The sequence below is a fragment of the Nicotiana attenuata genome, unplaced genomic scaffold, assembly GCF_001879085.1.
Source record: "Nicotiana attenuata strain UT unplaced genomic scaffold, NIATTr2, whole genome shotgun sequence".
In the NCBI taxonomy this organism is placed as follows: domain Eukaryota; kingdom Viridiplantae; phylum Streptophyta; class Magnoliopsida; order Solanales; family Solanaceae; genus Nicotiana; species Nicotiana attenuata.
The window spans coordinates 12177-26209 of NW_017672305.1; the positions used below are offsets into that span (position 1 = coordinate 12177).

General features: G+C 35.9%; 1 protein-coding gene across 1 annotated transcript; it reads right to left on the reverse strand.

The window, feature by feature from the left end:
• Nucleotides 1-691: 691 nt before the first annotated feature.
• LOC109212669 (phosphoinositide 3-kinase regulatory subunit 4) lies at nt 692-11461 on the reverse strand. The gene is made up of 11 exons (XM_019376339.1): nt 10967-11461; nt 10713-10835; nt 10581-10626; nt 10332-10492; nt 9394-9473; nt 7124-7229; nt 6294-6470; nt 3044-6211; nt 2234-2481; nt 2054-2153; nt 692-1293 (listed from the first exon to the last, which is right to left on the reverse strand). Exons 1-11 carry the CDS (start codon nt 11237-11239, stop codon nt 1117-1119), a joined length of 4659 nt encoding a protein of 1552 aa, XP_019231884.1. The 5' UTR covers nt 11240-11461; the 3' UTR covers nt 692-1116.
• Nucleotides 11462-14033: the final 2572 nt, after the last annotated feature.

Below are 14033 nucleotides of genomic sequence, written 5' to 3' on the forward strand. Positions count from 1 at the left end.
AAAATTTTCAAAATGCATCTTCAAGTGAAAATTGGAAATTTTATGAACAAAACGCTAATTTCGGAAAAAAGTGAAAAATTTTGGGAAAAAGGGAAAAATTTTCTTATGTCTAAAAGGGCTCTAAGTTTCTGCAGAATCATGGTAGTTTTTACAACATGAAGTTTAGGCTGTTGCTTAATCCTACAAGCATCACAAGTCCTTACTGGTTAACTACCATGAATCTCCTGTTTTACAATATAGAATTTTATGTTGTTTAAAGATAATTAGTGAGACAAGAAATATATGTGGTTTCACAATATTCCTTTTCACCAACCAAATTCTAACAATTTTGCTGAAATCCACAATGAACTATTACAATGAGTATTTATAATAGTCAACTGGTCAACGATTGCATTTACATCACAAAAACTCGTTTAATGGGGCCTGGACATATTCACAACCTTGAATAGTTCTCTATATTTTATTGAGTTGTCTAATTGATTTTCAACTATGTTCACATATTTCTTAAAGCAACTAATTGCCTGAGAGATATGTATAAGAAGCTCTGTGCCATGCTTCACATTCATAGAAACACATTTCCAAATGAATCATTTGCAATATGTGCAATTGTGCATAATCTGCATGAAAGCGCTGCGTATTTCATCGTTTAATGAATCAAAAATGCAAGAAAAGTTGGTGCATAAGGCTTCAGTAATAGTGACTACCATGAATTAATTGCTGAATCTCATTTTCAAACTCCAGCAATTACATACAACCAATAAGCACTAATTTGCTCTGACATTCAGAAAATATTCTCACCCTCATCCAATGAGAAAAACTAAACATAATGAGAGGTAAGACACACTGCAATTCGACAGCACCTAAAATTCAGATGAACGGTGTGAATGGTCTGTAATTGCTGTGATATCTCAGCAGAGATGAGATTCTAATCATCTATCCAAGATAATAAAGTTCCATGCTATTCTATCAGCATCACTGTACAAATCAAGTTACTAGAAAAAAGTCGACGAGGGCCAGGTAATGGACTTTGCTTACTGCACAAGGATCTCCCTTCTTTAGCTACATAATTTACAGAGACTAATTATGTACAATAATATACAGTATCTCGAGGTTCCTTTACTTCCAAACCTTAACAGCTCCGTCTCTACTGCCTGATATCAGAAGTCTCTGATTTAATTTGACAGAAGCCAAAGAGAGAATACAATCACGGTGGCACCCCGCAGAATCAATAGCAGCAGCTCCAAGGATTGCCTTTGCCGTTAATCTGGTGGCCAAAGGTCGTCTCTTCGCCTCCTTTTATGACACAAGTAATGCTAGATATTAGTCCAACAATCATAAGATAAGGGAACTGTAAATTTCTCACACATTACAAACAAGGCATGCATAAAGAAAACTCAGGGTAGATGGAGTGAGAGAAGAGAGATGAAGAGGCAAGGATGACAGTCTCGTCACTCGTGGAAATCTCCTGAAGTCAATTCGAAAGAGTATGGTTTACTTATCTGATGCACAAATTGGCTATTATGATAGTTGATACCTTCACTTTCTGGTTTCATAGGTAAGTATATAGATTTTCTGTTTCCTTTCAAATGAAATAGTTATCTAGTAGCTGCATCAGAGGAACATTTTGTGACTCGTCACCAAAAGCAGAATAATAAGTTAGATTTCAGGCAAGTTGGCTGCTCCAAATATAGCTGCTTCAAATCATACAGTCAACCCCTACCATCATAAAACCCTCTAAGCACAATTCTCATTTTTCATTTCAGCCAGCAAATTCCAGATATCAACCTCTATAACACTGGGGACGTGTTGCACAGGAAAGTTCAATGGCAGAAAACCTTGTTCCAAGCTCTCCCTAAGTTCTTGTTTCTACGATGGTTCTCGAATAATTTCCACTCATTTCTCCGCAGTTTTTCTTGATATAATTTGACCACAAAAATCAGTATAACACCCGCACCAAGTCTACCATTTAAGGATGGTATGTGACAAGCTCACCAAGTCACCATTGCAAAAGGAAGAAGTAGATCCTGCTCAATTTATATGATAAATCACATACCTGCACTATTTGTACGCCAAAGCTAGATTTTGTCTCATAAAAGTCATCATTAACTACCCCCTTTATAGATGGTCCGCAAACACAGTAACTTCGTTCTGGGCTGAAATATGCAATAGCCTCGTTAAATTATATGTTAAAAGTTGGTTAATTTAACATAGAGCTAGAGAAACAGTCTAAAACCTGCAATGGTCCCAACGACGTATTTTTAGGTCAGTACCCCCGGTTAACAAATCACCACCAGGTAATGGAAGCAATGCACGGATGCCAGTAAGGCGAGGAGGCGGATCACTCAATTCATCAACTCGGTACTTTGAACCATTATTTCTTCTTAGATCTTGTTTAGGATTAGCCTTATTTGATGGCTTCGCCAGAGCCCAAGGTAAGTCAGAGTTCTCAGCCTCACTCTCATTATTTGCTACCCTCAATACCTGCAGGAAAAAAATTCAAAATTGTAAAAATCCAGAAGAAGTCACAAGAGAGGAGACATGGTTTGTGATTCATAGCATGTCCTAAGAACATTGGCTCATCTTAAATGATAGTTACACATGCCAACCATCCATATTTTATACAAGACCATAGGTGCTAATGAATTTCAAATTCAAAATTTACATCCAAGACAAACAATTCAAGCAGGACTTTTCCAATTTCTTAAACATATATCAGCTATCAGCTCTCACCAAGAAATTAAGACGCGCTGACAAAGACTTCATTATCCAAACACTTTCAGTATTAAAGGAAACTAAAACTGGAATGGCCTGGGAGGGGGGGGGGGGGGGGGGGTTCAGACATTGCACTCTTTCCTTATAAGAATCTCAAACCCCAGACATGGTAGCCACTTCAAGTATATCTATATTGGATGTCGCATAAAACAGATAAAGGAAAATATCAAGTTATATAGACTGAAAAATTGACCACATTTACCAACTAGAATTCGGAACTAAAAGCACTTATGCCAAGCTTTCTTTTCTTAAGAATATAATTCAACATTACCTGGTGGCAGCTCCCATTCTCTGCATTCCAGAGAGAGACTTCATTACAACCTGCAGCAACATAAACAAGGGGCCTTGCTGCTGCAGACAATGACGTACTAGGAGGAGGAAGAAAGAGAGACATTCTCTCAATTGGGCAGGCAAGAGAATATTGCCACGTGTTAACTGGTATGCAGAACCTCAAATCCCAAAGTGTAAGTACACCCCTTGAGGAGCCTGATACAAACCAGTTTCCACAAGGCCCGGCAACTAGAGATGATATATAGCCCTCTTTGGGATAAACTTTGGTGTTCCAGGCATGTGAGCCTGTTCTTGTGTCCAACAGATGGAGACCACAATTCTGGGTGCTGTACAAAATCATTTTTGAGGCACCACCATCTGAACAGTAGTTCAAGAGGCTTGCTATTGCACCCTCTCCCACTTCATTCTTTTTCACATCAGCAATACCAGAATACTTTTCGACAACATTACCAAGTCCTCGAGAGATATAATCAACAGAGAACATATGTATTGTTCCATCACATGCTCCAACAACAACTTGAGCAGAACCTTGGAGCACTGTAACGCATAAAGCTCGGCTTCCTTCTAAAGAATAAGTTAACCTTGACCTGAATGAAATATCCTTCTCCAACCTTTTAGAATCCCAAACTTTAACAGTAGAATCGTCAGATGCACTAACAAAAAAACTGTGGTCTGCTGAGATGGATATATCATTAACAGCAGAACGGTGCTCTTGGAGGTGAGCAACCAAAACCCCACGAGGCCTCCATCCTGAATCAGTAATCATAGATGTTTTGGCAAAAGAGGACAAATCAGTTCTATCTGTTGCAGCTGTGTTGTCTTCCATTGTTAGGGTACCCGCTTTAGTTGTAGCAGACCCAACATCCTGAAACTTGTTATTCACATAAGCTGTTTGATCAGCTTCCCTGTCTTCCACTTCATGTACAACTCTCCGCAACAGTGTGGAACTATTGCCAATGCTTATCGAACCTGACACGAGCTTGGGTGCTGGAACTGAATTTGCTAAATTAAATGACTTGTTTACAGGATCCATCCAAGGCAAAGATGAAGAACCAAATCCAAGGGAAGTAAATGGCAATGAGGAATCAGAGGCTGCTGCACCAGTGCCTGCTAATTTCTTGTTATCCTCCTTAAAATAGTACAAAGGAATGCCTTCAGATGATTTATCAATAAAGCTGCTCATACCACCGACTTGTGGAGACACAAAGCCAGATAGCTGTAATTTTTCTGAAGGCAGGCGATCACAGCTATCCATTATGCCAGAAGGATTTTGTATTAAGCTTCCCACAGCTTTCACCTTGGTCTCATTATCATCACTTTCAGTAAAATCATTTGGTTTTGTTAAATCGCCAGCTGATTTATAACCAGGAAAATCATGTTTTCTGCCAGACCAGTACTTCATTCGATCCAACTCGCTGCTACTTCTCTCAAGTAAATCTACAGTTTCCCATTGTTTCAACTGAGGAGGTGAATTGTACCATATCTTTCTCTGTCTCTCCAGCATATCTGAACTCTTTGCATTTTCCACAAGCTGATAGTATAGCTCTTTTGAAACTGGTGGCTTCAAGCACGAGAGAAGAGCTTTCTCTGAAGCTAAAGATGCTGGCTGCCTGCGAAGGAAGGGCCTTATTACTGGGACAAGAAAAACATAAGAATCAACTGCTCCTAAGCTCTCACTGCTGGCAGCAATAAAGGTGACAGCTGACCTCCTTACCCATTGGCTAGGGTAGCACAACAAATGGAAAGAACGGTCTATCATTTCAAGCAGGACCCGCTTGCGCAGAAAGCCACTTTTGCAGAGAATGGCCAAGCAATCTAGTGCATTGACGATTACAGCCTCAGTTGTATCAGTCAACGCCTGCTCAATGTACGGTAAAAGATATTCTTCCACACTTCGTTGTCCAACAAAAAAGCAGACGTATATGATTTGCCCATAAAATACTGCCCGGAGCTGCTCATCTCTATCATTTAGAAAAGCAGGGAGAATAGGCAACAGGAAGTCATTACTTTGCCTCTGTCCAAAAAACCAACAAAGGTTACCAATATCTTGCAATAGTGCTCTCCTGATGTTTGGAGTTTGCTTTGGGCCCATCACGAGTTCTTGAATAACCTCAGCAACTGACTTCCTTAATTGAGCAAGTTGTGTATCACTGTTTAGACTCTGTGGCCGTACTGGTCGGTCAGAGGTCGATATTGATGAATTCTGGCATGAATTTATTTCATTTAGAACACCTGCCTCACTCAAGCTTATTGAGTGAATAAGAAAACCATAAGCAGTTAGTGCAAGCTTTGATATATTGCTGGCATAACAAATCCTAACACTCTCCTCTGGGTCATCAGGAAGCATGGAAAGCATAGGGAGAATATACTCGGGAAAAATTTTGGCATCACTTGGAGGAAAATCTCTAACTAAAGGAAGAATATCACATAAAGTCTCTAAGGCAGCACAACGAACAATTGCTGCTGGATCCGACAGCATTGCTATCACATATGGAAGTACTCGCTGCAAGCGATCTTCATCATCAATGTACAAGGAACAAGAGTTCAACAGTAATACAGCACCTCTCCTCATAAACGGCAATTTGACATTGCGTATGCAGGAACACAACAGTGAGGCTATCAGCACCATTCCTTCACAGCTCATTACATCTTCAGGAAATGGTAAGAAAGGCATACCAAAAGTGTCTGACTGATTATCATAGTCAGACATCAAAGAAGTCAAATCTTCCATGGTGATCTTTTTTAAGAAGGGATGGTGACTACTCTTAAAAGAATTAGAGCTGACGGGGATTTGTTCACCTGGAGATAGCATGTGACGTTGTCTTTGGTTCTGAGAATATGAAGTATTGGCTATATCCTCCGGCACTGGCTTCACAGCAGGACATCGATTATTTTGTTTCGCATCCCTAAGCAAAGTGTTCATGTTGCCAAGAAGATCAAAGCGATCATGAACTGAGCCCTTCTCCATCTCCTCTCTTTTATTCGAGGAGTCCCGCACTAAATTCAGATTTTCCTTCACGCCACTCTCTTGCGGCGTTTGACTGGGAAGAAGGGAATGTGGACTAGCAGCAGGAGAGCTCCCCTCACCAGGCTTATCATTCATCATTTGTTTACAGATCTCTTGAAAAGAGGTCTGGCATATTAGAACCTACAGAAGCGATTTGGCCACTAAGTACAAATGTTGGAGGGGGCAACCAAGAGAGACACTAGAAGTAAACTTACAATCTTACCCTCGCATCGGAGTTAAGGGGATTCAATAAGGAATAGAAGTTATGAAGGAATGGTGAGAAGTAGCTCGGGAACACAACTCCTGCATAGTTCTGCAAGTAGCTTTCAGCAGACCACCGTGACTCTGGGTCCAATTGAATCATATGAAGAATCATCTTCCGAATTCCTGAATCCGGAATCTGCATTAAGGAAAAATGAATAAGCATTTATCAGAAAAATTACAAAAATTGACAAAGAATGCGAGTAACTCTTTGTTTTAGATTTTGAGCTGGTAAAGTATTGTATTACAATAGAGACATAGAAACTTGGCATTAAGATGATGCCAAGAGGATTACAAGTTTTGAAACCCTTCTGTACAAAAACAAAAACGAAACAAAAAAAAGTTGCAAAATCCCATAGAACGCAAATAACTCCTAACGAAACTTTTTTATGCATAACTTTAAAACTACTCCCTCCAGTCCACAATAAGTGACCATTTTACCTTTGGCACACACATTAAGGAAATACGAATCCCTAGAGAAAAAAAGATGTATTCACTAAATTAACCTTAATTAATTGTTACCTCGACACATTGGAATATGTAAATAAGGGAAAATTTTGGAAATATAAAATTAATTCCTTCTTGATTATGTAAATGGACACTTATTTTGGACCAAAATAAAAAGGTAAAATAGTCACTTGTTATGGACCGGAGGGAGTAATACTTAAGTCATGTTCCAAAACATCGAATTCAAGAACAGAATTCAAAGGACTAAAGTGGTACAATACCATAAGAAAGGTAAGAACAAGAAAAATGCTAAGCTAAGAAACAAAACAAAAAAAAAAGTGATACCTTTTCCAGAAGTTGACTGGGATCATATTGTCCTCTGCGATAAGCAAGTAGTTGAGATAATTCGAACAACGGCTGGCCCTCGAGGAAAAGCTCAGCAATAACACACCTGGTGCAATGTAGACAATGTTCAAATACTCAAATCCTCATTGCGTAGAATTGATATGTGTGTTTCCTACTTTTATGGGGGGATTAATATTCAACAATAACCCTGCATGTATGATATTCTTCCCATCCTATTAGACACAAAAGACCACAAGCCAATATAAATGCAAGTAATCTCTTTATTGCACAAGAAACTACACCATTTCGTCAAAAAGTTGAAAGCTTGTTTTTTCTTCATTCCGCTGGTCCCCACCAAGGACTCTTTGCTACAGAAAACTCTCTTCATTCTTTTTTTAACTGATTCACTTTTACATCAATGAGATAAGGAAGTTTCAATTGGTTATCATATGCCTGCAGTTGGAACTATAATTCGTATAATAGTTAATTTCCTTCTTCATAAAGCATTATTATTTACCAAATATTAAATTGTGTAACATTAGTTAGTTCCTAAAAGTACACCATAAAAATATCATTCTTGAGGATGGTGAACGTGCCCCTTAAGTAGGTTGGATAAACTAAAAGTGAGTAGCATATACTCTACTACATCTATCCAAAAAACTGAAATTAAAATCTATTTGTAGCATTAGCTTCTGCAAACCCATCCAGCAACTGCACACAGCTAGCCATAAGCTTATTGACTTCATCATTACTTCAACAATGCATAAAAGGAGAGAGGTTGTAAAGAAAACTGCAGCAATCACTCCTCTGGATGATTTACATGGAACTATGGTGTCCACGGACTTCCGTGTTCTTAACTACATCAAAAGTGGTAGGCTTTTGCAAAATTATTACATAATTTAATCGTTTTAACTTGATATCTAGTCACATATTAGTCTTACCTACGAGTGCCTCCATCTAATTCTTTTTCAGTTAATTTCTGTTTTCATTTAAGTTCAGTAATTCGTGATAACTCAAGCAACTAATAAGTCATATTTCTCCTTGTCCAGGACTTCCAAGTCCTATCATAACATATTTCAGACTTCTCTTGATAATTTCCAAAAGAAATCCAAAACACTTCTACTATATGTTTCAATCTGCTGATAACTCAAATAAATACGGATGAATAGTTATGTCAATAATAGTGGCAATGATTTTACTACTAATTGATAATGATATTAATAGTACAAATGTATAACTGAGCTAGACAAAAGAAGGATAATACAAGTCAAGTTAGGCCAAAAAACCGAAGCCAGTTAAACTGTTATATTTAGTTTTATTGTTCTATTTAGTAATATGCATGACATGACACTAGATAACCAAATAAATAAAATGAAGTAAATTGCATGAGTTAATCTATAGAAAGGAGAGACCCTTAAATTAAGGGTGACTGATTTTTGTTCTCGTTGTAAAGGAAAACATCCTTATCTTTTTAGTCACGAACTACTTTAGTAGGATGTCTTGCAGAGACAGCTGGAAAACAGCCGACTATTAACTGGAGATTCAGCAAGTGTTAATAGTATGCAAGGCGTACATAGAATTGCTAGTAAAAGTAGGGAGCTATGCGTCCGTAAGAGTTTGATATGATTCAAAAGTCTTAGAGAGAAAGAAGATTTCTCTGCAACAACTATTTTTATTTTTGTACAATATAAAACACATATTGTTCTTATTGTTATGGAAAACATCCTAACTTTTTAGTCGTGAACTACTTTAAGTAGAAAGGCTCGTAGAGACAGCTAGAAGCTGTCAATTAACTGGATAATTATCTAGTTTTAATAGTATGGAAGACGTATATAGAAGTTGCTAGTATATGTAGGGTGCTTGGTCCCCAAAAAGTTTGATATGGCTCAAAAGTCAAAAGTCTTACAAGAGAAAAAGGATTTCTCCACGAGTCTTTTCTGTAGGGTTTTTTTTTTTTTTACAAGAAATCAATTCAAAAATAAAAAAGGCAAACTATTGAGCAATTCATCTTTCCTAAATATACCAATTGTTGTAACTCGTGTCGAATTAGCAATTAATCTCTCTGATTCTTATCAGTGGACATCGTGATGATACCACAACACGGATAATACTGGAGGGAAGTCACCACATAAAGAGGTGATATATAAACAATCTGAAAAAAGTTCCAGAACAAGTTTTAGTTCGGGCATCTTACTAGTAGTAATTTTAAGAGAGAATCAGTAAAGTTTAAAGCTTCCATTCCAAAATAATGACTCAAGTGAAAATCTCACCCAACAGCAAAGATGTCCATCGATGGCTTCAAAGGAGCATCTGGTGATACGTGCATCTCACCTCCATGCTCATAAAATCTCTGAAAATTAGTGGCATTTATGCAGAAATTACTTTGACATCATGGTGCATTAAAATAATGTATCTATTGAAGAAGGCAAAAGGGCGTGGGACAAGTATGCCTCTAGAAGAAACGTGCAGTTTTTCTTTTGTTCTTTCTTGTCCCTTTTTTTTTTTTTTGGGGGGGGGGGGGGGTGTAATTCCTTTCTGTTATTGTACATACAATTCTAGCATACTATTGCTTATTCAAGCTTATTGGTGTCTCCCAAAGTTCACTATTAATGTCTAAACGAAAAGCTCTTGAGCACACTTATCACCAATAATCCCTTTTCATTGTACCCTTCACACTTAGTTTCTACTGATAAAGCTACTTCTCGAAATGTGTTTCCAGCAGTGCACTACATATGAAGGTTAAGACTAGATTGGAATCACGAACAGGTCAGTCTTTACATAAGGCACGGATTCTGCCCTCCAAAGTGGAAAATAGTGAATAGGGTGGTTGTGTTTGGACAGCAATTGGGCAGGTGTAAAGCAAGTCTGACTGTCCTCACCAGACAATTACATGCAAGAATCCGTTTGCCATTGCTCAAAAATTAGACACTACATATTCGAACTCACAGTCATCAATTATATTTGACAATAGTACTTCAACTAAGCAATAGAAATTATGTTATGTTTAGTGTTCGCTACTCACAACTATCATAAATACAGGAGAGAAACTTATAATTGGAATGCTATGGTTTCTTTGCATGAAAATACACTTTTCTATCAACAAATGACTCGCTAATTTTCAAATTAAACTTCTTTTGTATTAAGCCAAGGAATAATCTATAATCAAACTACTCATAGTAAACAACAAAAGGAAACAACTTATTCAAACCTCGGGTGCAAGATAGCATCGCCTTCGTCCACCGGTATCAAAAAAGAATGAGAAATCAGAAGGATCATCATGTGGAATATAAGTGGGTTTGAACGATGCAAAGTCCGCAAGATAAAGCCAGTTCCAAGAAGTGACCAGCACATTCTCACACTTGATATCACCTGCAACAACAGTCCATGCCAGTCTTTTAAAGCAGAAAAATAAAAGCCCGAGCAAGTCATACGTCTTTCATATCATGAGTCATCTCACCATGACATACTCCATGTTCATGACTCTGCTTCACTGCATAAAGCAACTGCAAAAGTAGCAGTACATGATATGACTATTTGCAACTTGAGAAACCATGATTATAGCAGTTTGATAACAAAAAAGAAATATTACCTGGAAAGCAAGCCACTTTTTTTCGACAACACAGAGAAAAGGTCGAGTACTAAGACGATCGTGCAGATTGTTAAAGAAGTATTGCCTCAACAAATAAGCAGCTTTATCTGTTTCAAGCCAGAACTGCAACATTTGTCATCAAGCAAATACTAAAAATATTTAGTAAATTAATATGTTACTAATATAAATCTTCAACAAATTCAAATTCAAAGTCAAAGTCAATCAGCCAAAATTTAGTGAAGAGACTACCAAACCTGGAAAGGCCAAACATGTGGATGATCAAGGGAGGTGAAGATGTCACGGATTTTGGAGAGACGCTGCTCATAATCTCGCAAATCAATGAAATCGCCTCTTTTGAAATAGACCTTTACGAGCACGAGTCCTTCGTCGTGTTTACACAAAATTGATTTCAAAAAGCGACCTCGACCTAGAACTTCTTTAAGCACCAGATTGTATGAAGACGGCAAGTCGTGGAGGTAGTACTCCATCGCCGACGCTTGTGTCGTTTTCGCTATCTTATTCCCCATTTTTACTCTTTCTTCTCCCTCCTTTTTTTTTTGTCTTTGTTTTGTTCGGCGATGAGTTTCGAGTTGCTTTTAGCTATCGTCCATTGTTTTGGGGTTTTGGCAATGGGGCTGGAGAAGAACCAGTCGGAGTTCCGGCGAGGCTACCGTGAGAATTTGGGATGAGATGTATGAGAAAGCGTGTAGCCCGGGTTTACCAATTTCCTGTTATATCGTGCCATGTCAGCCTCGCCATTCTTTTTCCTCTTTTCCGTTAAAAATATGAAATTGGTATATCTATCTATCTATCTATTTATCTATCTATATATATATATATATATATTATTATAAAAGCACAAATAATTTATGCTAAATATTGAACGACTAAAATATCTCTGAAACATTGATCGACTTTTATGCCCTTAAATATTTCTATAATTTAAGGATCTAATGGTAAATTACCTAATGATAGAATTCTTTTTCGATTTAAACTATACATATACCCGACCCTACAACGTTGATCCTATTTGAATTAGAAAAGTATTGTTCCTAATTACAATTTTTTTATAACAATGCACGTAATAAAAGAAAGATGCCTACTAAAAGAAGATTTTAGTAATACGTTATAGACATGTATAACATTTTAAATAATGTTGAAATTCTTACTATTCTTTAAAGCCTTAATCTGTATTTAGTACATATAAAGTTACCACTAAATTAAGTTAGTATCTTTTACCTAAATATTAGGAGTTATTACATATTTCAAACAAATTGAGTTAATTTTTAAAATATTAAATAATAAGAAAATAAGTAATTGATAATTTTTTAAAATATAAAATCTAATTTAAAAGTGTTAAAATAATAGGGGAAAGTTTAGATGAATATTTTTATTTTACATGATAATAAAGTGGTGAGATTATGCTCTTTAATTTATTTATTTTTACTTCAATATGAGTAATTAATTCTTTTACAAATTTCTCAAAAAAAAATCGATTGATGTTAGTCTAGATTAGGTTTTCTAAAACAAGTTCGTCCAAGTCTCCTATATATCGAAGTTTAACAAATTTTTTCTTTGATTGGTTTATTTTCCTTAGATGCTCATGTGCCATAACTTGGTAAAAAATATGTATATTTCTCCTAAAAAGTATGTAAAATATGTATACTATATATAATACATATATATACGGAAAAAAATTATCTGCTATTACTTTTTGTAATAGTTAAAAATATACATATTTCTAAAATTCTTAACTAAATTGATCATCTTTGTAGGTTAAGGCGATATAATTTTGAATTCAAGTATTCTATTAATGTAATAACATTAATTTTTAGCATTCAAATGGTTGTTGTATTTTTATCACATTAATTACTTTACAATAATCATATAATCTTGTAAATAATTTCTTACTAAATTTTAGTTAATTGTTCTTTCACATAAAAATTCTGACCAAATATTTACGTACAACGCACGTACATAGTAACTAGTTATTATAAAAGCACGAATAATTTATATTAAATGTTGAACGACTAAAATATACTTGAAACATTGATCGACTTTTATAACCTTAAATATTTGTATAATTTGAGGATATAATTGTAAATAACCTAAGACTAGAAGTCTTTTCCTATTTAAACTGCACATGGGCAAACAGAAAGTTGCCATTTTTTCGGTTTTAGGAGTCCTTTATCAAGTTTAACTTATTACAACTCCTTTTAGTTTTAGAAGTATTTCTTATTTTGATCACTTTCTATTCCTTTAGAGCCTGTTTGGAAAGCCACCTTGAAAATGGATTTGGATAAAATTGGATGTAATTACACAGTTTGGCATGTTTGTTTGGCCAAGTAATTACTTGGTCAGCATTGAATTGGTTGTAATTGGAGGGGTGTAATTACACTCTCCAATTCTCAATGGAAATTGAGAATTGGTGGTAATTACACTGTGTAATTACAATGTTGCTTTTTAGTTTCTTTCTTTTTGTTTTCATTTTTATTTATTTTCTTTATAACTTTTTATTTCTATTATTTTAATTTTTAATTTTATTTTTACTTTTTAATTTCTTTTGAAATTTTTAATAAAGTTTCTTTGTACATTATTTATTTCATCTCACATGGCTCCTAAGTGATAAAAGAAAGAAGAACCCATTTTCTTTCTTTTTTGATTACCTTCCTCGTGTATGTATAAGACCGAATCCATTCGATTTCTAAAAAGGATTACTAATCCTTAACTTTTCGAGGAATCCTTCATCAGTGGTTGTGAATGACCGATTTTTTTCAATCTTTTCGACCTTGGTTTCGTAGGAGCAAGTCAGAAAGATTGAGAAATAGAACCATCTGATTTAATTCATTCTCAATAGCCACGAGATGATCATCTTAGTTCGAGAAATTCCTACCTCTCTATCTATCTCTGAGATGTTTGGATTTTTCAAAACTCCATGGAAATGCAGAAGAAAAATGCTATCCCCTCTCGAACCAAGACAGTACTTTTACTTGTTCAAATAACAATTAAGGTGAAGCAGGGTCAAGAACGACGAATCTCTTTATGATAAACAAACCCATTTTGCAAGTTCGTTATTACGGATAGTTCCTACAAAGGATCGGACTAGTGACGTATACAATACTTGAATTCTCGATGTAGATGCTACATAGTTGGTTCTCATCCTTCAAAGACTACGAGTGTAATAAGAACATCCGTTTATTTCTCTATCTTTACTTCTTGTGATTCCATGTAATTGCTTATATTTATTTTTTTTAATTTTTTTATTATTCTATGTTTTGAAATTACACCTCCTAATATTAGAAATAACGAGTCATTAATAAC

Excerpts from the sequence above, each read along its gene's own strand:
- LOC109212669 (XM_019376339.1), bottom strand. The coding sequence starts at position 11,239 with ATGGGGAATAAGATAGCGAAAACGACACAAGCGTCGGCGATGGAGTAC. Across the intron at positions 2,482-3,043 it reads AGAATGGGAGCTGCCACCAG|GTATTGAGGGTAGCAAATAA; the intron begins GTAATGTTGAAT and ends TTTTTCCTGCAG. Across the intron at positions 1,294-2,053 it reads TTGGCGTACAAATAGTGCAG|GAGGCGAAGAGACGACCTTT; the intron begins GTATGTGATTTA and ends GTGTCATAAAAG.